The following is a 23,341-nucleotide window of genomic DNA, read 5'->3' as shown; positions in this document are numbered from 1 at the left end:
TCCTGTTACTAATGCCTACTATAGTGATGGTACATAGGATGTATTTAATAAGCTCAACGGTACATCATTTACTATCTGATTACAGCTGAGTGAAAAAAAAAAATCATTGAGCCAACTCAAAGATCTGGTGATCCTTTCCAAAAGGGTTTGCCGGACCATAGATTATTCTTCAGTTAAAGCTCAGAGATTTGACAATGAGGCTCATCTTACAAATTAAGTCCACTGTTCAAAGAAACAAAAATAGAAAGCTTGATGCCATAAAGACTTCAGTTGCATATCCGAAATTCAAAGTGAGAAAAATATATTATCCTTAAATGCATTTTCCTAGCAGTATTTCGCTAACTTTGGGTGGTGTAATTTTTGTCAACTCTTCACAACCTGAACAAATACTTTTAATCACGTCCTTCTCCGATATTTTCAATGAAAAGGCAAAGGGCGCTAGAACTTGGAAAACGGATGCTTTTTAGGCCGCTAAATTTCCGTGTCTTAACAACACTCATTAAAATATAACAGCACTGTGAGTTATGTTTGATTGGATCATCCACACGTGCTAAACCTATCAAAATCATATATGACTTCTGGGAAGCCGTTCTGCTTGGCTGGGGTTTCGGCAGCAGCAGGGTTCCCTTTCCTAGAAAGTCCCCAGCTCTGGCCCTACCGACGTCCGCACCTGAGGCTTCCCTGCTGGGGGATCAGGCACTGTCAGCTCCTCGGGGCCGCCCCCAGCCCTGGGACGCCCTCCGCCCCAACGACCCTCCTCCTCCCCAGCGTCGCGCGACTCGGCGGCTTCGCCGGCTCCCCTCCCACCCTTGACCTTTTCCGCCACAGCTACAGAACGCCCAAGCGCTCTTCCGCCTAGGGTGCCCTCCCTGCCCCGCCCACCTGCGTCCCGCGGGCTCAGCGTTGCTACGCCGCGCCCGCCTTAACATGATTGGTTTTTGTTCCCGTCACTCTAGGATCCAACCCCGCCATTGGTCGGCTTCCGTTACGCCGCTGATGTGGAGTAGGGCCGAGCGCGGAACGCGAGGGGTTGCTGGGGTGTGTGTCGCAGCGGGTTTTCCTCGGCGGTTTGCGGAGCTGCTAGGATGGAGCAGGTTGCGGAGGGAGCAAGTGTGACCGCAGTCCCTGTGTCAGCTGCCGACAGCACTGAGGAGTTGGCCGAAGTCGAAGAAGGAGTTGGAGTAGTGGGTGAAGATAATGACGCAGCCGCGAGAGGAGCGGAGGCCTTTGGCGACAGTGAGGAGGACGGAGAGGATGTGTTCGAGGTGGAGAAGATCCTGGACATGAAGACCGAGGGGGTACGTGGAGGGGCCCCGGCGCGGGGCTGGGCGGGGAGCTCCGGGCCTGGCGGGGAGGACGCGAGCTGGAAACAGCACGGGCAGACCCAAAACAGGAGCGAGGGAGGAATGTGAGAGTTCAATGCAAGCACGCGAAATCGTGGGAAAAGCGAAGTGACATTTCCAAGTGCATTCTTAGGGCTGAGTGTGTGAGGGAAGCTTCAGCAAATTTTGGAGGATTGTTCTGGCCGAAGAGACGAAGCAGTTTGGGATGTGGTGTGTGGTGATCACAAGGCTGCAGGCAGCTGGTGAAGGGAGCTGCTGCGCCTTGGAGTGATAGTGAAGTAATGCTTCTCGTCGTAGTCCACTGTCCACGCCATCGTTACAGTGTTTTCCAAAACCGTAACCAACTCCCTGGTTTAAAATCTTCCGGAATTTTCATTTGCCCTTGGAGTAAAATCTCAATCTTACCCAGAGGGTGGCATTTTAAGGCCTTCGTAACCTGATCAACATCATCTCTCTCTCCCCTATGCGTTGTATAGCTCGCAGCCACACAGAAATACTTGGAATTCATCACACCATGCCTTGGTGTTTCCTGTTCTCCTGGCCTGGACAGTTCTCTGCCCTCTTCTTCTGGTGAAATCTTACTCAGATGCTTCCAAGGCCTCGGGGTGTAGCTCTCTGGGAAAGCTTTTTTTGACCCTAGCCTCTGCAGAGTGAGGAGCTTCTCATCTCTGCTCTTTTTACTTTTTGTATTGACCTCTATGAAGGCATTTAAGCCATTATCGTTCTTTGTTTGTCTCTCCTGCTATATGTGGTCTCCTTTAATCCAAGGGGAAACATGGACAATAAGAAAACAATCTGTTTCAGTAGATGGATGTGAGGTAACCAAAGGGCCCACAGTGGTCATTCTCTATGTTGTGTTTTCATTGTCTGTTATTTCCCATTGGTCATATGCTGCCTTGTGTCAATTTTTTGCGCATTCATTCAGCATTTTTTATCAACTACTGTATGCCAGGTGCTGTGTTAGGTCCGGACAATATAGAGATTTTAATTGAAGCATACACAGTTGCTAATAGTGGAAACTTTTCCTATGAGGAGTTAAGTAATTAAGAGCTGATGTCATTAATATTGTTATTTGCAATAAAGATGGAAATGTTTTTATGTATAATTTCTCCAAATATATTGCAAGCACTTTGAGGTGAAAGGAGGAGCCACTGTTAGACTATTTTGTATCACTTGCATTTAACACAATACCTGGCACACAGGAGGTATTTGAAAAATATTTGGCTAGGGCCGGGCGCAGTGGCTTATACCTGTAATCCTAGCACTTTGGGAGGCCAAGGCGGATGGATCACGAGGTCAGGGGTTCGAGACCAGCCTGGCCAACATGGTAAAACCCCGTCTCTACTAAAATACAAAAAAATACAAAAATTAGCTGGGCGAGGTAGCGGGCGCTAGTAATCCCAGCTACTCGGGAGGCTGAGGCAGGAGAATTGCTTGAACCCGGGAGGCGGAGGTTGCAGTAAAACAAGATTGCGCCACTGCCCTCCAGCCTGGGCGACAAAGAGAGACTCCGTCTCAAAAAAAAAAATAATAATTTGGCTAGAAGGATAAAATCTTTAGAATTAAGATGATTCTCATTCATATAGTGTTTAATTTTGCCAGCCTCAAAGAATTGTAAGCACTGTATACCTAAAGCCTCACCATTCTAAAGAGGGTGAAACTAAGAAACTTATTTGTGTAAGGCAATTAGGCTTTAGTGTTGTGAGTTAAAATTCAAGTTCTTGCATTTTTAGGTGCTCTTGTGAAGGAGTGGTTTATATGATTAAAGGTGATATGGTTTGGCTGTGTCCCCACCCAGAATCTCATCTTGAATTGTATTCCCCATAATTCCCACGTGTCAAGGGCGCGACCAGGTGGAGGTAGGATCCTGGGAGTGGTTTCGCCCATGCTGTTCTCGCGATAGAGAGTGAGTCTCAATCTGGTGGTTTTATAAGCGTCTGGCATTTCCCCTGCTTGCAGTCACTTGATCCTGCCACCCTGTGAAGAAGGTGCCTGCTTCTCCTTTGCCTTCCACCATGATTATAAGTTTCCTGAGGCCTCCCCAGCCATGCTGAACTGAGTCAATTAAGCCTCTTTCCTTTATAAATTACCCAGTCTCGGGTATTTCTTCATAGCAGTATGAGAACGGACTAATACAAAAGGTGTTAGCGGAACAGGACTATAGCAGTTTTCTCTTTTCACTGCTGAGTGAACCAGCCGGTTGGTTAGCCACCTAGCCATTGACAAACTTAAGGGTCCTGCTAGCGGTTTGTTAGGCCTCCTTATAGTCTAGTCTGTAGTCTATAATCAGAAACACTTACAATTGATTCACTTTTTACTAATTCATAATATTTCTTGATTCTAACTATATGTATGAATAATTAACATAAGAACTGTGGAAATACATACATACACACACCACCATTCCAAATCATTATTTATAATTTATTTGGGGTAATAGAGTAAGCAGAGAATTAAATTCTAATAGTGTATATTGCTTAATTTCCTTTTTTTGTTTTTTTTTTTTTTTTTTGAGACAGATTCTCTGTTGCCCAGGCTGGAGTGCATTGGCATAATCATGGCTCTCTGCAGCCTTGACCTCCCAGGCTTAAACAGTCCTGCCACCTCAGCCTCTCGGAGTAGATGGGACTATAGGTGTGCTCTACCATGACTAATATTTTAATTTTTTATAGAGATGGGGTCTCCCTACGTTGCCCATGCTGGCCTTGAACTCCTGGGCTCAAGTGATTCTCCACCCTTGGCCTCCCAAAGTGCTGGGATTTACAGGTGTGAGCCACTGTGCCAGGCCAATTTTTTAATTTTTTTAACAAAATTTTAAACTGTTGCTCTAGTGTATATGATCTGGTAGAATAGGGGTCTGCCTTTTAGTTTGGCTCACTGATTAAAGGAAACTTTGGCTACCAAGAAATAGACTGCTTCTGGAATTTTGAAGTCAAATTTATAAATCCTAGGGCTATCATGCAATTTCCTTATACATGGCAAAACCCTGGACAATTTTTTGGATTTACATGACTCCACACAAAGACGTGGAATTCAGGGATTTCATCTGTATTTGTATACTGCCATGCTCCTAAAACTCAGAAGGTTCCTGAAACATAGTGACCACGTTCAGTAACTATTTGTTGAATGAGTGAATGAATGAAGCACACCTGTTGAAGTAAAGGGTAACAATTATCAGTAAATTAAATCTGGAGCTATAATTAAGATATGTTCCTTAATACTTGAAAATTGTTCTTAATACCCTCCTCATCAATTAGGTCATATTTCATTGATAACTAGCATTAGATTTATAACTATGTTAATGTAAAAGGTAGTTTTCTAGTCTCCACTGCTTTTTAAAAATTATCAGAAATGTAAGAATTAGATAGACTCTCATATACCTTCACCCAGATTCTCTAGTTGTTAATCATTTATCTATTTATCTTTTTTCTATTTATGTACATTTTTTTCTGGCCCATTTGAAAGTGGTGTTTTTAAGGGCTATGTTGAATAACGCATTTACCACTATTTTTATGCACACACACAAACAAGGATCATTTTTGTTCCCATGACCCATTACTGATAAAATTAGCTGATAAAATCCACCAGCCTCGGCCTCCCGAAGTGCTGGGATTACAGGCATGAGCCACCGCTCCTGGCTCTGATGTTTATTCTAAAACCAAATATATTGCTTTCTTTTAGGCAGTTCTGCATACTATTGACTAAGATTTCTTTTCTTTCCCCCCATTCATGCAAGCTAAGAAGCTGTCTTCTTAGCTGTGCTGTCTCATCTTTAATTTCTTCAGTTTTAATTATGCCTTTACAGAAGACAGAAGCTCTTACAAAGTTGTATACAGGCCGGGCGCGGTGGGTCACGCCTGTAATCCCAGCACTTTGAGAGGCCAAGGCAGGCGGATCACGAAGTCAAGAGATTGAGACCATCCTGGCTAACATGGTGAAACCCCGTCTCTACTAAAAATACAAAAAATTAGGTGGGCATGGTGGCAGGCGCCTGTAGTCCCAGCTACTCAGGAGGCTGAGGCAGGAGAATGGCATGAACCCGGGAGGCGGAGCTTGCAGTGAGCAGAGATCGTGCCACTGCACTCCCAGCCTGGGCGAAAGAGTGAGACTCCATCTCAAAAAAAAAAAAATTGTATACAATAGTTTTCCTTTTGTATATTATTTTGCCCAAAAGAATATGCATATATTCTCAATGGATAAAATCACCATCTTCCCACCCATTTAATGTAGCTGAACAGTAAAAATAAAACTGTATTGCTGAACAATAAAACTGTATTGATGTACTCTTAACTATTATTTTAAAATTTTAAGGCTTTCCAGGCTTATCTTTAAAAGTTAAGATTTTGAGGCCGGGCACGGTGGCTCACACCTGTAATCCCAGCACTTTGGGAAGCCGAGGCGGACGGATCACGAGGTCAGGAAATCAAGACTATCCTGGCCAACATGGTGAAACCCCGTCTCTACTAAAATACAAAAAATTAGCCAGGCGTGGTGGTGTGCGCCTGTAGTCTCAGCTACTCGGGAGGCTGAGGCAGGGGAATCACTTGAACCCAGGAGGCGAAGGTTGTGGTGATCCGAGATCATGACACTGCACTCCAGCCTGACAGAGCAAGACTCTGTCTCAAAAAAAAAAAAAAAAGTTAAGATTTTGAATCTGTTCTTTTTCTGATATTTCTTGAGTTCAGATTCTACTCAGTGCTTGTACTTGATCTTTCTACACAGATAACTGAATGATTGAAGGGCAGTGTGGGTACAATTGAAGGGTAAAATGGGTGGGGAGCAGTTCTTGGCACTTCGCTTGGAAAGTTTATTGCCTTGCCGGTGGTGTGAAGAAAATCAGGCAAGTGTTAAGTGTGTAGCTAGAATGGTGATAGCAGATCTCTTGAGGTCAGGAGTTCAAGACCAGCCTGGCCAACATGGTGAAACCCCATCTCTACTAAAAATACAAAAATTAGCCAGGCGTGGTGCTGGGCACCTGTAATCCCAGCTACTTGGGAGGCAGAGGCAGGAGAATTGCTTGAACCCAGGAGGCAGAGGTTGCAGTGAGCTGAGATTGTGCCACTGCACTCCAGCCTGGGCAACAGAGCGAGACTCCGTCTCAAAAAAAAAAAAAAAATTTACCATAGGGTTTTTAAAAGGCAGCTTGGTATGGGAGACATGTGGGAGTGGTGCTACAGGGTCTGTGTGTCTTTGTTTGGATGGCTATTTTGGCTAGTCACCCATCTGGAGGTCTGGTTGGCGCTGGTGGTAGCCTAGTTGCTTGCGACTCCTCCTGAGCAGGAGGATTCTACAGTGCCTGGTTTATTTGAGATTAGCCTCTGGAATGTCTTTTTTTTTTTTTTTTTCTTTTGAGATGGAATCTTGCTCTGTCACCCAGGCTGGAGTACAATGGTGTGATCTCAGCTCACTGCAACCTCCGCCTCCTGGGTTCAAGCGATTCTCCTGCCTCAGGCTCCTGAGTAGCCAGAATTACAGGCACACGCCACCACACCCGGCTAATTTTTGTATTTTTAGTAGAGACAGGGTTTCACCATGTTGGTCAGGGTGGTCTCAAACTCCTGACCTCGTGATCCACCTGCCTCGGCCTCCCAAAGTGCTGGGATTACAGGTGTGAGCCACCACACCTGGCCTAGCCTCTGGAATTTCTTAAGCAAGAGCATAATTAGATAAGCATGCATTGCTGGAAGAGAGTGTCTAGAGAGGAAAGGAATGCAGGGGTAAGAGAGGAGGGAAGGAAGAAAAAGAAGGTGATTAAAATATATTTTAAAAACTGAGGTCCCCAGTTACAGATGCATTGCCAAATCCAAAGTCATGAAAACTTATTCCTGTGTTAAGAATTTTATGGGCCAGGCGCAGAGGCTCATGCCTGTAATCTCAGCATTTTGGGAGGCCGAGGCGGACAGATCTCTTGAGCCCAGGAGTTTGAAACCAGCCTGGCCAACATGCCGAAACCCCATCTCTACTAAACAATACAAAACTCAGCTGAGCATGGTGGTGCCCACCTGTAATCTCAGCTACTTGGGAGGCTGAGCGATGAGAATCACTTGAACCCGGGAGGCGGAGGTTGCAGTGAGCCAAGATCGCACCACTGCTCTCCAGCCTGGGAGACCCTGTCTTAAAAAAAAAAAAAAAAACCAAAAAAAAAAAAAAAAAAAAGCTCTGGGGTAAGACTCTGGGTTTGAATTTCAGCTGAACTACCCATTAGCTGTGTGATCTTTGACTAGTTACTTTATCTAGAAGCTTTAGTCTCCTCATCTATAAAATGAGTAATACTACCTAGTTCATGGGGATGTTGTAAATATTAATGATGAACTAATAAATGCAAAGATTTAGACAGCGCATGGCACATTGTAAAGCAGTTGATGAATGTAATTCTTTTGATTTCCCTTTAACCATTTAAAAATATAGAACGATTCTTAGATCACAAGGTGAGCAAAAACAGGAGGCAGGCCCTGCTGTAGTTTGCTGACCCCTGATATAGAGAGATGGACTCTTGTATCTGGTGGAGTGTAAATTGGAGCATTTTTTCTGGAAGGCATTTGGCAGTGTGTTTTAATCCTTAAATGGCTTGCCTTTTTTTTTTTTTTTTTTTTTTTTGAGATGGGATTTCACTATGTTGCCCAGGCTGGCTTCGAACTCCTGAGCTTAAGCGATCCTCCCACTTCAGCCTGTCAAGTATCTGGGACTCTAGGTGCCTACTACCACGCCTGGCTGCCATCAACCCTGGAAATGGCTAGGTTTTTTTTACCCCATTGACCTCCTTTCTGGGAATTTATTCTAACAACTTGATAAGAGATACACAGGGATATTACAGCTTTATTTATAAGTACAAACAAAATGGAAATGATCTAAACAACCATCGTAACAAAGGGAGCGTTTTTGTACTATTTTTTGTTGTATTTGTATGATGGAATAATCTTAAGTCACTAAAGAGCGTTTGAAAAGTTATAACAAAAAGTGCTTGATACGTAAGTGAAAAAGCAATATTAAAAATTATAGTATTATCCTAATGTTTTAAAAACATTCTAAATATGTATTAATGTAATAGGTGAAGGAAATAGATCAAATTGTTTTCAGTATCCATTTATTATTTGGTTCTTCCTATCTTTCCTATTTTTCATTGCTTTTCAAGAATTACATACTGCTTTATGGAATCAGAATAGGACTTCAGTCTTTGGTTTATGAAAAACAGATCAATAATATACTGTTTTTTCTTTTCATTTCTCTCTTTTGTTTTCCACACCAGGGTCTGGCTCTGTTACCCAGGCTGGAGTGCAATGGCACTATCTTGGCTCACTGCAACCTCTGCCTCCTGGGCTTAAGTAATCCTCCCACCTCAGCCTCCTAAGTAACTTGGACCACAGTTGCATGCCACTGTGCCCAGCTAATTTTTTTTTTGAGATGGAGTCTTGCTCTTTTGCCCAGGCAGGAGTGCAGTGGCACAATCTCTGCTCACTGCAACCTCCGCCTCCTGGATACAAGCGATTCTCCTGCCTCAGCCTCCCAAGTAGCTGGGACTACAGGCACATGCCACCATCTTTTTTTTTTTTTTTTTTTTTGAGACAGAGTTTCGCTCTTGTTGCTCAAGCTGGAGTGCAATGGCGTGTGATCTTGGCTCACTGCAACCTCTGCCTTCTGGGTTCAAGCGATTCTCCTGCCTCAGCTTCCCAAGTAGCTGGGATTACAGGCACCCACCACCACACCCAGCTAATTTTTTTGTGTTTTTTAGTAGAGAAAAGGTTTCACCATGTTGGCCAGGCTGGTCTTCAACTCCTGACCTCAGGTGATGCGCCTGCCTCGGCCTCCCAAAATGCTGGGATTACAGGCATGAGCCACTGTGCCTGGCCCATAATTTTTGTATTTTTAGTAGAGACGAGGTTTCACCATGTTGGTCAGGCTGTTCTCAAACTCCTGGGCTCAAGCAGTCTGCCCACCTTGACCTCTCAAAGTGCTGGGATTATAGGCATGAGCCACTGCACCTGGTCAATACTTTTTTTCTTAAGCCACTTTTCTCAGGAGATGCGTGTACTTTAGAATGTGAAAATTTCCACTTAGAAGCAGTTTTCAAGTTCTTTCATGTCTTCTCATCAGTTTTTTTTTTTTTTTTTTTTGGAAATTTAATCAAGTTAACAATCTGCTTTATTTGCCTCCTTTTATTTTCTATAACAGGGTAAAGTTCTTTACAAAGTTCGCTGGAAAGGCTATACATCGGATGATGATACCTGGGAGCCCGAGATTCACCTGGAGGACTGTAAAGAAGTGCTTCTTGAATTTAGGAAGAAAATTGCAGAGAACAAAGCCAAAGCAGTCAGGAAGGATATTCAGGTACTATGTTTTGTCTCATATTTGTTTTTACATACATAAATTTATTGTAAATTTTAACTCTCAAAGTATGTGTAATAAATGATTTACAAATAACAAAGTGTACAGTATTCTTTAGTGTAAATTCCATGTAGCCAATTCTCACAGACTGCTTTCAGTGATTTTTGCTGGGTTCTTCTTTCTGTACCCAACCTACAGTTGCAGTTGACAAACAAGAATAGTTTGGAGATGAATATTGATATTTTCCTTTAAGTTAAGAGTAAGGTAAAGGTGGAGAAAAAAGAGACATGCCAAACTATCATTTGTTCGTCCATGATATGAGCAACTTGTTTTTGTATATTATATTTATTCTGCATTATTAACTATGTCTTATGCCTGCTTTTTCTGCTAGTTAAAACAAATTATCTGGTGAGGACCTGGTTTAAAAAAAAAAAAAACTTAGAACTATATAGTGAAGATATCTCACATTAAGAGAATGATTCTCATGATTTTATAGGCTGAACATTGATCTTTCTCCCTACAATTTAAGTTTCAACTATGTTTTTTAAAATACCTAGTCTTTTCTTAAATGACCAAAACAATATTAGTTTTGACTGTGTGTAGTAGTTGTTAATAATAATAGCAATAACAGAAGTGCCTGGCATTTATTGAGCATGTGTGTATACTACATAACTACCATACACTGGGTCAGCACTGGTTTAGTAAGTGAAGCAATCACTTAGTAAAACAGGTGTATTTATAAGATGACCACTGGTCTGTCATGAGTTTTGAGTGATGTTACGTGACACTAATGGACTTCTACTGAACTGTTTTGTCAACATCGTAGTATTTTTAGCTTTTTTTTCTTTTTTGAGTAAACATGGAGTGTCTCATAGGGGCCAGACCCCTAAACAGTTACAGTTACGGAAAGATAGGTAAAATATATTTTCTGTGCTTGATCTGTCTTCAGGTTATACGTAGATGTATGATTTTTTTCTTTTCTTCTCATTTATTTTTAAATACAGAGTCTTGCTTCTGTCACCCAGGCTGGAGTGCAGTGGCACAGTCATGGCCCACTGCAGCCTCAACCTCCTGGGTTCAAGTGACAATCCTCCCATCTCAGCCTCCCAAGCAGCTAGGACTATAAATACACGCCACCAGGCCTGGCTAATTTTTTTTCTTTTTTCCAGAGACAGGGTCTCTCTCTATTGATCAGGCTGGTAGGAACTCCTGGCCTCAAGTAATCCTCGCACCTCGGCCTCCCAAAGTGTTGGTTGGGATTACAGGTGTGAGCCACTGTGCCCGACCTGATTTTTCTTTTAAAGATGGTACCATATACTAATTTTGCCCTTTGCCCTTCCTTTAAAATAATCTTTTATTAATACATATTTTATTCAGAAAACAAATATGGGTATTTTTTTTGGCACCAGTACATTCTCAGAGATTCTTTTATTCAACATGTTACTATTGGTGCTAAAACTGTTGCACATTTAGCTGGAACCCCTTCATACCAGCCCCTGTGTCCTGGCGCTCCCACTCAGGGTAGCACTGCTCTCTTTTTTGGCACAGTGGCACATCCCAGCCTCAATAAATCCATGCTGACCTCTGTAACTCGGCCTGTCACCACAGTGTCACCACAGAGACCTACGTGTTCTCCCTTTTCCTACCAGGAGAACTCTGGTCACAACAGTATTGCATGTCCTCATTTACTAAATCTTACAATACAGAGAAATTAACCTCAGATTTGCTATGCCCTTTCTACTGTGAATGACAAACAGTATTTGTTAATCTATTTGATAAAGTTCCACATTCATTTGTAGTTCTGTTTGTTCTTAGAATATATGCACTGTTTAATGTTCAGAAGTTACTTGAATTTTTTTTTCTGTGTGGTTATCAATTTTATAAACAGGTTCATTTGTCTGTTTGTATTCAGTTTTAGGGTTCCTCCATCCTTGCCGATGCAATTTTGTTGAGTATGTAAAATACTTAATGTGGTTCAAAGGATAAAACTAGAAATTAACTAGGACCTATCTTCTCCCTGCCCTCTCTCTCCCTCTATATCTAATTTGAAATACTGTCCTTTACTCCCAGTTAATAACTATAATCAGCAAGCATAATATTCCTTTAATATGTTCTCACCACATCTCCCTGTTATTTCCTAGATACACTGTACCTTGTTAGAACATTTAGTCACACATACTACAGTCTCTCTTATAACCCTCATTCAGTCTTAGTCCTAGAAGCAAATACATAATTAATGCTTTCCACCAGTCCTTATGGTGATGTTTGTCCAGTCATTTTTGGTTATCTGAAGTTCATGCTTTAGTACCGGATGTCTCAAAGTGTGGACTCCGGCAGGAGCATCAGTCCCCAGCAGAGGTGCATGCAAGAGTTTGCGACCCACCTCTGTGGTAGGAAGGCTCTTGAGAACAATATTCACTGACTTCTTTTGTTTCCTAACAGTGTGTTGGCAGCCTTTCTATCTGAATGCCAGTTGCAGATTCCTTAGTGCACATTTTCTTTTCTCAGGTGTCTTACTGTGTTAATCCATTGTTATCTGGCACAAAACATTGCTCTTGACGACCAGTTGAGTTTATTTGTCTTGTAAGTGACTTGGGATCTTTTTGTCTGATGCTCCAAAGTTTTTGTTTGTTTTCTCTTCTGTTTTATAGACATGTCTTTTTGGTATGCTTTTATTGCTTTTAGGATAGTCAACCTGGCTAATTAAAAAAAAATTTTTTTTTTAGATCTTTTGTTTCTGTCTTCTCCGGCCTACTTGGTTTGGAATCTAATCCTAGCAGTTTTTCCTCCTTGTGGGGCTTGGTCCTGGAAGTCCTGAGGAGAGCTTCACTGGTCCCTTTTGCAGGGCCTGGGAGGGGTCAGCCACCTCTCTCCTCCTCCTTGCCCAGTGCGCAGGAGGCCCCACCCCACAGCTGCTCTCTCAGGCAGCAGCAGCCTGGGCTTTTCCGGATTGTTGCCTTCACTTCCCCTGAGTGACCATCCACACCACATGGGCCTTACCACTGTTTTAGTTTTGGTAAGGCCTGTGTGGTATGGACTTGGGACTTACTAAAACCAAAAGCTGTCTGTGGGGAGTTTTGTTTTGCTGTCCTAGTTGCCTTGTTTTTTATGAGGTGATTCAGGGAGATTGGAAAGGTTAAGCCAGTGCCACCATATTCCCACTTGTTAACCTTGGTGGTGTCCATTTCTTAGGCAGTGCAGGGAAGACATTTTTAAAGTATATCTGGCCAGGCGCCGTGGCTCACCCCTGTAATCTCAGCACTTTGGGAGGCCGAGAGGTCAGGGGTTCGAGACCAGCCTGGACAACATGATGAAACCCTGTCTTTACTAAAAATACAAAAATTAGCAGGGTGGGGTGGCGCGTGCCTCTAATCCCAGCTACTCGTGAAGCTGAGGCAGGAGAATCGCTTGAACCCAGGAGGCAGGGGTTGCAGTGAGTCACTGCACTCCAGCCTGGGTGACAGAATGAGACTCTGTCTCAAAAAAAAAAAAAAGCTATTGTTTCCATCCCTTCTCTCTACCCCCAAGTCATTTAGGATAAGGTGGTTTTGGGAAATGGGAACAGAAAATACTTTGCGTAGTGTTTTTGTGTTTATACAAGTACTTTATTCTTAAGTTTCTTTTTTTCAATTTTAAAATAGGAAAATATTTTTTCATAAGCAATATTTCAGATAACACATGAACTTCGGAAGTAAGATTTGTGTGCAGTCTTGCTTGTTCTGTACATAACTGTCAAACGTAGGAGCAAGTTTAAGGACATTCCAGGATCCAGGGTCTTAGAAAACGTTTTGTATTTGCATTGGTAACTACTTTGTTGGCAGCCAAGAAAGTCTGTAAAAATTACTTTCTTGGTGGTTTTGGAAATGTTGAAATTCAAATCATTTATAGCCCACCATACCTGAGTCTGTTCACTCCCACTTTGGGTTGGGCGCTCAGCAGCACTGAGTTTCTGTGCGCCCCTGCCTTCCAGACTCACACTTGCCCTCACCGCCAAGACCTGTTTGCTGAGTCAGAGATAGAGGTAGCATACGATTTCAGCTTAGGTAAGCAGTTTTAATAAGTTGAGATTCTGCTTGGAACAAAAAATATTCTTACCAAATTTCATTAGTACTACTTTTCAAAACCTTTAAAATCAATATGTTAATGAATATTTTAATCTGTTTTGTATTTTATAGAGACTATCCTTAAATAACGACATATTTGAGGCGAACTCTGATAGCGATCAGCAAAGTGAGACAAAAGAAGATACTTCCCTAAAGAAGAAAAAGAAAAAATTAAGGCAGAGAGAAGAGAAAAGCCCAGATGATCTGAAAAAGAAAAAAGCAAAGGCCGGGAAGCTAAAAGACAAGTCCAAACCAGACCTGGAGAGCTCCTTGGAAAGTTTAGTTTTTGATTTAAGGACAAAGAAAAGAATTTCTGAAGCCAAAGAAGAACTAAAGGAGTCCAAAAAGCCCAAAAAAGATGAAGTAAAAGAAACAAAGGAATTAAAGAAAGTTAAAAAGGGTGAAATAAGAGATTTAAAGACGAAAACAAGAGAAGATCCCAAAGAAAATAGAAAAACAAAAAAAGAAAAATTTGTCGAATCCCAGGTGGAATCTGAATCAAGTGTACTTAATGATTCCCCCTTTCCGGAGGATGACAGTGAAGGGCTACATTCCGACAGCAGAGAAGAGAAACAAAACACTAAAAGTGCAAGAGAGAGAGCAGGGCAGGACATGGGGCTGGAGCATGGCTTTGAGAAGCCCCTAGACAGTGCCATGAGTGCTGAGGAGGATACCGATGTCAGAGGCAGGAGGAAAAAGAAGACCCCGAGAAAGGCTGAGGACACTAGAGAGAACAGGAAGCTAGAGAACAAGAATGCTTTCTTAGAGAAGAAAACTGTGCCTAAAAAGCAGAGGAATCAAGACAGAAGCAAAAGTGCTGCAGAGTTAGAGAAGCTGATGCCTGTATCTGCCCAAACGCCAAAGGGCTGGAGGTTGAGCGGGGAAGAGAGAGGCCTCTGGTCCACGGACTCAGCCGAGGAGGTAAGGGCCACGGGAGGCAGCAGAAAACCCGTGTTGAGTGGTCAAGACATTTCACAAGCAAGGAAAGGGAAACAGTCAAGCTATAAGAAAGTGTTTATGACCATGGGCGGTCATAAATGAAGATCCTCCAGCTTTTGGACACCGCAGCTTATCTCTTAGTCTCTGGTTTGTTTCTCTTAGAATGATTATGACTAGAAAATTAAAGGCTAATTTGTGAACAAAAATCAGGATGGTTTTTAGAGGTACTCAGATGATATATGGAGCATTGTATACTCAGGTTTATAGCTTCATCAGCTTATTTTATTAACTTTTCACATCCTGCTTGGTCATTTCCCCTGTTGTCTTGAGTATACCACTATTAAATAATAGGACACAAACTACATTAACCAGTATTTTAATGCTTATAAAAATGTATTTAATAGAGAATTTGTCCCATTATAAAAATTATTTTTATATGGCTTTGCAAAATGGATATATTTTCCAAATTATGAGAGTATTTATATATGCAATATTTATCAAGGGCTATAAAAAACATCATTTTTTTCATCCATTATTTCCAGTTTTGGGAATGTATTTTAAGGAAATCATTTTAAAGAAGGAAAAGCTGTGCATACATAGTTATTTATGGCAGTATTATCTTCATTAGTGCTACAGCAAAATAGAACAACTTAGAAAATGCAGTGGAGAAGAAAACCCTACATAAATGTGAACACAGTCATGTAAAAATATGTGTGTAATGTAAACAAAAATGAATTTTAAAAAAGATTATCCATGTAAAAGTACGAGGACCAGAAGGGGGAACATGGAGAAGTACAATAGTCATGGTTGGTTAAGACTATGGGTGGAAAACTTTCTTAGAATTTTCTTTTTTTTGTTTTAATAATAAAATTCCTAAAAGAGGGTTGGAAAACTGATGTTGGGTTTTGAATTTGATATTTTGTGAATTATTATATGGTTGACTGAGGAAGCAAAATTCTTTTGTGTGAAGAGGATTTAATGATCAGTTATCATGTACCACAGTATACAAGGGTGATTCCCTGAAGCCACAAACCTGTATTTTCCGGTTCTCAAATAAATTTACAGTGTCAACTCTTTATCCATTCTTGTTTTGGATATCATGTCATTTTCAGGACAAAGAGACCAAAAGAAATGAATCCAAAGAAAAATATCAGAAAAGGCATGATTCTGACAAAGAAGAAAAAGGCAGAAAAGAGCCAAAAGGATTAAAGAGTGAGTGTAAATATTAACGTTTTGCCATTTACGTTGCTATCTTTTATACAAATAACCAGTTACCTAAATTTATTATATAAAAATTTATATAATTTTTTTTCCTTATTTTCACCTTGTTTTTCCTTTTTAATATGATGAGGGATCTGATTAGAACTACTGAGACTGGAAATTAGTTGTGGCAGAAAAATAAATGTGTTTTTATAGCAGATGCTAAATTTAAAAAAACCTTTTAATATATTCATTATATGTAACTCTGTGTCATTTGTGTAAATATAATATTGAATATGCATTTTGGATCACTTCAAGATAGACCATAATAGAAAATCCATAATATATATAAATATTGGAACAAATACTTTATATTTCTTGAAAACAAACAAAAAAACACCATTACGGTATTTGAATAAACCCTAGCAGATAAATATTTAGTTTCTGTAGCAAAAGTACTTGGAACACATGTTTTCTGGCAAACAGTGGTTCTAAGAGATGGATGATTTTCCTTAGGTTTTCTTACTGAAAGCTGTATGTAACTGAAGTAATATTAAAAGTAAGTTTTTTTCCTAAGCCTAGGCTGGTTTTGGCAGTAGAAGCAGGTGAATGAAGTGGCAGGAGCAGTGGCTGTTTCAGTGGGTCACACATAAAGTGGCTGTGAGACTGTTGTTCAAAGCAAAACAAAAATCTTAAATGCCTTCTATTCTTCAAAGAATGACTAGAGGTTCAAAATACTGTAAAACTGGACCTGGCCTTGTTAACCTTTTTTCCTCCTAGTATCTTGTATGTCAGTTTCAGATACATTTTTACTGTGAACATACAGCCTTAAATGGAACTACTGTTTGTCCCATTCATAAGGGTACTCACTAGAGTCCAGTTTTCAATATTCCCTGATAATAAAACCTGTCTGCTGTGTACCCAGAGTTTATAATAGAATTCATCCTAATTCTCTTCTTTTTGGGGTTATTTCTTATGTCAGGTCTAGTACCTGCCAGTTTTCTTCCCACTTTCTTCTTTAGTTAAAAGCTGGTAGCATCAGGTACAGTTTTACCAGGTACACAGGCAGTGCTCTGGCACCCTGCTGTTTCCCTCACTTGCCACCAGAAGCCATTTTGGTACAAGCTTCAAGATCCAGCTATAGACAGTCTGGTGTCTTTAGCTGTGGGAAAGGTGCTGGTGTGACTTGGATCACTCTGAGACTCACTGCCTTCAGTAGGCCTTTGTCACAACTGCAGGTGAGTAGTTCAGAACATATGCTTAACAGCCATTCACACTGGACATCCTTTCTGAATATTGAGCAGCCAGTAGAAAGACCAGCTGAAACGATTTTGTGGCTTTGACAGTAAATCAGACCAGGCTTTATAAGCAAGGTAGATGTTAGTAAAAATTAAGAAAATATCTTGTTGCTTTAACACTAAGTTAGATTTTCTTTTGAATGTAACAAATTTGTGACTCATACTTAACCATCTATTTTAATTTTTTCATTAGCACTTAAGGAAATCAGAAATGCATTTGATTTATTTAAATTAACTCCAGAAGAAAAAAATGATGTTTCTGAGAATAATCGGAAAAGGGAAGAAATACCACTGGATTTTAAAACCATAGACGATCACAAAACCAAGGAAAACAAACAGTCACTTAAAGAAAGGAGAAACACCAGAGACGAAACGGATACTTGGGCATACATTGCTGCAGAAGGTGATCAGGAGGTTTTAGACAGCGTGTGCCAAGCAGATGAGAATTCGGGTGAGTTTGGAATCATTTTGCAGAATTTTTCAAGGTAGTGCACCATATTATTTTACTGTACTCTTCTCTGTATTTCTGATCTCAACGATCAAAAAATAATGGAGTCGAAGAGTTTATTTGGATCTCCTGAATAAATAACATTTTATATTGAAGATGGGTCATTCTGTGACTTCTCAATGGATCAAACAATTTTTCTGAGTTCCTATAATGTTCTCAGCACGTATAGAAATTAAAAGATTTCTGATTTTCTACCTTACCTACTCTTACCTGGCAGCCCCATTTTATATCTTACTATTTAATAGATTTCTTTCAGGAAATTATCAAATATAAACTTATTTGTATTTTACCCTTTTAATGTTGTAGCAAATAACACTAAATAAGATTATATTATAAATGCTGTCCTGAGGACATTGGAACTGGTCAAGAAGAAGAATACAGACTACAGTAGTGGTGGGGAGGAGGAGTGCTAAAAAGTGTACATACATGTTTATAACTAGGACCTAATAAATCAGAGAGGTTAGTCTAATAAAACTTTGTATAATTTGTGAATCTTGAGAAACAGTTGAGAATTGAAAAATTCGGAATATATGACAGACTAGATCGCCTGGGAAACCCTTATACTACAAAAATGACTATATCTTGGATACCGAGGGAAAATGTGCTTTTGGATGTATTGCTGAGCTTGCAGGAAATTAGGGTAATTTCTGGTACCAGTGGGCAAGGAGGAAGAGGTAGGTCACCCAGAGGGCAGATGCCAAATAGTAACACTGCTGTTGAGATACCAGGCAGTAAAAAACAGATACAGTAGGGGAACATCAGTACATCAGTAAAGCCAGAAGTGGATTCCTGGTTTTCTATAAAATAAGCCTTTGACACAGTTTGTTGAGAACAAAAGAAACACATGAAAAAGAGGTACGATTACAGGTTGTGTACAGATTTAAAAGATGAAAATTCTATGAGCAATTTCTTACCAGTTGATTTGAAAACTAGCTAGGCGGCCAGGCACAGTGGCCTGTAGTCCCAGCACTTTGGGAGGTTGAGGCAGGTGGATTGCCTGAGCTCAGGAGTTGGAGACCAGCTTGGGCGACACAGTGAAACCCCATCTCTACTAAAATACAAAAACTTAGCTGGGCGTGGCAGTGTGCACCTGTATTCCCAGCTACTCAGGAGGCTGAGGCAGGAGAATTGCTTGAACCTGGGAGGCGGAGGTTGCAGTGAGCTGAAATCACACCACAGCACTCCAGCTTGGGTGACACAGTGAGACTCCACCTCCAAAAAAAAAAAAAAGAAAACTGGCTGGGCATGGTGGCATGTGCCTATAGTCACAGCTACTCTGGAAGCGAGGCAGGAGGATCAATAAGCCCAGGAGTTTGAGGCTATATTATGCTAAGATTGTAACTGTGAATAGCCACTGTACTCCATCCTGGTCAACATAGCAAGACTTCATCTCTAAAATTGAAAAAGAGGTTTGAAAACTGAATGACATGGAAAAATTCCTTGGGAAAAAAATAATGAGACTGATCCAAACAAGACTGAATAGTCACAACTGTTAAAGGGCTGGGCACGGTGGCTTACGCCTGTAATCCCAGCACTTTGGGAGGCCGAGGCGGGCAGATCACAAGGTCAGGAGTTCGAGACCAGCCTGGACAACATGCTGAAACCCCGTCTCTACTAAAAATACAAAAAAAATTAGCCAGGCATGGTGGCGCGTGCCTGTAGTCCCAGCTACTCCGGAGGCTGAGGCAGGAGAATCGCTTGAACCCAGGAGGCAGAGGTTGTGGTGAGCCAAGATCACATCACTGCACCCCAGCCTGGGCAACAGTGCGAGTCTCCATCTCAAAATAAAAAAAGAACATGAAATACGGGATTGCTGGCAAGATGGCCGAATAGGAACAGCTCCGTTCCGCAATTCTCAGCGAGATTGACACAGAAAGCAGGTGATTTCTGCATTTCCAACTGAGGTACCCGGTTCATCTCATTGGGACTGGTTGGACAGTGGGTGCAGCCCACGGAGGGTGAGCCAAAGCAGGGTCGGGCGTTGCCTCACCCGGGAAATGCAGGGGGTCGGGGAACTCCCTCCCTTGGCCAAGGGAACCCCTGAGGGACTGTGCCATGAGGAACGGTGCACTCTGGCCCAGATACTGTGCTTTTCCCATGGTCTTCGCAACTCACAGACCAGGAGATTCCCTCTGGTGGCTATGCCGCCAGGGCCCTGGATTTGAAGCACAAAACTGGGTGGCTGTTTGGGCCGACACTGAGCTAGCTGCAGGAGTTTTTTTTCCATACCCCAGTGGCACCTGGAACGCCAGCGAGACAAAACCGTTGACTCCTCTGGAAAGGGGGCTGAAGCCAGGGAGCCAAGTGGTCTGGCTTGGCGGGTCCCACCCCCACAGAGTTCAGCAAGCTAAGATCCACTGGCTTGAAATTCTCGCTGCCGGCACAGCAGTCTGAGATCAATCTGGGCCACTTGAGCTTGGTGGGAGGAGGGGTGTCCGCCATTGCTGAGGCTTGAGTAGGTGGTTTTACCCTCATAGTGTAAGCAAAGCCTCCGGGATGTTCGAACTGGGAGGAGCGCACCATAGCTCAGCAAGGCTGCTGTGGCCAGACTGCCTCTCTAGATTCCTCCTCTCTGGGCAGGGCATCTCTGGAAAAAAGGCAGCAGCCACAGTCAGGGTCTTATAGATAAAACCCCCATCTCCCTGGGACAGAGCAACTCGGGGAAGGGGCGGCTGTGGGCACAGCTTCAGCAGACTTAAACGTCCCTGCCTCACGGCTCTGAAGAGAGCAATGGATCTCCCAGCACAGCATTTGAGCTCTGCTAAGGGTCAGACTGCCTCCTCAAGTGGGTCCCTGACCCCCATGTCTCCTGACTGGGAGATACCTCCCAGTAGGGGCCAACAGACGCCTCATACAGGAGAGCTCCAGCTGGCATCTGGCGGGTGCCCCTCTGGGACGAAGCTTCCAGAGGAAGGAACAGGCAGCAATCTTTGCTGTTCTGCAGCTTCCGCTGGTGATACCCAGGCAAACAGAGTCTGGAGTGGGCCTCCAGCAAACCTGCAGCAGAGGTGCCTGTTAGAAGGAAAACTAACAAACAGAAAGGAATAGCATCAACATCAACAAAAAGGATGTCCACTCAGACACCCCATCTGAAAGTCACCAACCAAAGACCAAAGGTAGATAACTCCAAAAAGATGGGGAGAAACCAGTGCAAAAAGTCTGAAAATTGCAAAAACCAGAACACCTCTTCTCCAAAGGATCACAACTCGCCAAGGGAACAAAACTGGGCGGAGAATGAGTTTGACGAATTGACAGAAGTAGGCTTCAGAAGGTGGGTAATAAACTCCTCTGAGCTAAAAGAGCATGTTCTAACCCAATGCAAGGAAGCTAAGAACGTTGAGAAAAGGTTAGAGGAATTGCTGACTAGAATAACCAGTTTAGAGAAGAACAGAAATGACCTGATGGAGCTGAAAACACAGCACGAGAACTTCATGAAGCATACACAAGTATCAATAACCAAATCGATAAGCGGAAGAAAGGATATCAGAGATTGAAGATCAACTTAATGAAATAAAGCGAGAAGACAAGATTAGAGGAAAAAGAATGAAAAGGAATGAACAAAGCCTCCAAGAAATATGGAACTATGTGAGAAGACCAAATCTACGTTTAATTAGTGTACGTGAAAGTGACGAGGAGGATGGAACCAAGTTGGAAAACACTCTTCAGAGTATTATCCAGGAGAACCTCCCCAATCTAGCAAGACAGGCCAACATTCAAATTCAGGAAATACAGAGAGCAGCACTAAGATACTCCTCAAGAAGAGCATCCCCAAGACGTAATCATCAGATTCACCAAGGTTGAAATGAAGGAAAAAATGTTAAGGCCAGTCAGAGAGAAAAGTCAGGTTACCCACAAAGGGAAGCCTGTCAGACTAACATCATTCTCAGCAAACTAACACAAGAACAGAAAACTAAACGCTACATGTTCTCACTCATAAGTGGTAGTTGAACAAGGAGAACACATGGACCCAGGGAGGGGAACATCACACACCAGGGCCTGTCGGGGGGTAGGGGGCTCTGGGAGGGATAGCATTAGGAGAAACACCTAATGTAGATGACAGGTTGAGGGGTGCAGCAAACTACCATGGCATGTGTATGCCTATGTAACAGTCCTGGATGGAGAAGGATGTTCCCCAAGTCCTGCTTGGAGAAGGTGGCTCTGGGGACCACATGGGGAAGGATGCCCCTTTTCCAGCCTCCCCATCCACACTTCTCCTTACCTGTTAATGTAGAACAAAGAGATTTGGAGGAAGAAACATGGGACTAGACTTTACTCAGAATGTTTTCCTTTTAATCAACATTTTATAAATTCTAATTTTTATTTGATAAAAATAAGTGAAATGTATGACATAAACACAGCGTAACAACTGATTAGACCTATTTTTCCAATCTGAGTCCTGGCTACCGGCTGTATTAGTCATTCTACTTTTCTGTATTTGTAAAGCTTCTCAAAATTAAAGATAAAAGAGTTTATTGCTAGTAACATGTATAAATAGACATTGAATAAAATGTGACTCTTTAAAAATTAGTTTATTCTATGGGCTTCTTTTGAAAGGTTATGGTGTACTAAAATTACTAGCAGATCTTTATTACAAGCTCACTGGTAAAAATAGACAACGTGGAAATGTTCTAATTTGTTAGAAATCAGTGTTGAATGCGTATTAATCAAAACTTTAAAACCAAAATACATGGACATAAGAATAAATTATTCAACTTAATTATCCACTGACTTTAAATTCTAATTGCTAAATTTACTTTTTGCCCATTTCACCTCCTTCAGATCTCCAAGTAACTCTTCATTTTTCTCTCCTGTCAATATTTTATTCTCCCTTATTTTTTTTCTATTTCCTGATTTTTTGAACAACTCCAAGGGAGTTGTGTTTTGCTTGTGTTGAATGACATCATTACACCAACCCATTAGGCAACTAGACCCTCATCAAGGTGAGCACTAGGAGACTTCAGACCACAGAGCCTCTCCTGATTTTTGACTCAGGCTACCTGGCAACTGTGTTTAAATTATGAGTTGTTTAATTTTTTGGATCCCCTATAGATAAAGAAGGATTTTAATAATCATCAATTTCAAATGCACTGGGACACTTTATGACTGACATTTCTTGCAGTTTCTGTGCTGCGGCCTCATGAGTAACTGTAAGAAACATCATGTTCCTCATTCTGCCCTTGCTTCTTGGGCTCCAAAGGGAAAAACCAGAAATTCTGTGGATATAAAACATGGGAACATTCATTCTTTAAAGAAAAAGGCAGTAAAGCAGAGATGAGAACAGGGAAAGGATGTTATTGAATACATGCAAATGGATAAAATATGAATGATCATGTTCTCATGTTCAACTCAATTTTTAAAAGTGGATGTATGAGCAGTGCCAGCATTTAGTCAGACCATGGTGGGCCTATGGGCTAGAACAAGAGGCCACACTCAAGGTCAGATGGCACTCACGACATGGGGCCTCTGCTCCTTTATGACTCCCCTTCCTCAGTGACCCAGAGCACCCTCCTATCACAGCCTGTAGGGGAGAGGAAGGTGTTAGGGCACTTTGAATCACAGCGGAGTGTGTGTCTACATGCTCTCCTCACATGCCACAAATCTGCATCGCTTTACAATATTTCAATAGAT

The 23,341-nt window shown here is 41.9% G+C and overlaps 1 protein-coding gene across 1 annotated transcript; it reads left to right on the top strand.

Moving 5' to 3' along the window:
* Positions 1 to 990: 990 nt before the first annotated feature.
* Positions 991 to 17,808, top strand: LOC115933429 (M-phase phosphoprotein 8-like). Its single transcript, XM_031007427.3, has 5 exons — positions 991 to 1,298; positions 9,513 to 9,668; positions 13,841 to 14,689; positions 15,820 to 15,919; positions 17,399 to 17,808. The coding sequence occupies exons 1-5, from the start codon at positions 1,086 to 1,088 to the stop codon at positions 17,692 to 17,694; spliced, it is 1,614 nt and encodes a 537-aa protein (XP_030863287.1). The 5' UTR covers positions 991 to 1,085; the 3' UTR covers positions 17,695 to 17,808.
* The last annotated feature ends 5,533 nt before the right edge of the window (positions 17,809 to 23,341 follow it).

Source organism: Gorilla gorilla, chromosome 16 (assembly GCF_029281585.2).
Source record: "Gorilla gorilla gorilla isolate KB3781 chromosome 16, NHGRI_mGorGor1-v2.1_pri, whole genome shotgun sequence".
NCBI lineage: Eukaryota > Metazoa > Chordata > Mammalia > Primates > Hominidae > Gorilla > Gorilla gorilla.
The sequence above is the reverse complement of the archived record's forward strand: the minus strand, read 5'-3'. Positions and strand labels throughout refer to the sequence as shown.

Bases quoted from the DNA above. Each gene is read 5' to 3' on its own strand.
- LOC115933429 (XM_031007427.3), top strand. From the start codon at position 1,086: ATGGAGCAGGTTGCGGAGGGAGCAAGTGTGACCGCAGTCCCTGTGTCA. The intron at 9,669-13,840 runs GTACTATGTTTT...TGTATTTTATAG, and splicing joins CAGTCAGGAAGGATATTCAG to AGACTATCCTTAAATAACGA. The intron at 14,690-15,819 runs GTAAGGGCCACG...TGTCATTTTCAG, and splicing joins CCACGGACTCAGCCGAGGAG to GACAAAGAGACCAAAAGAAA.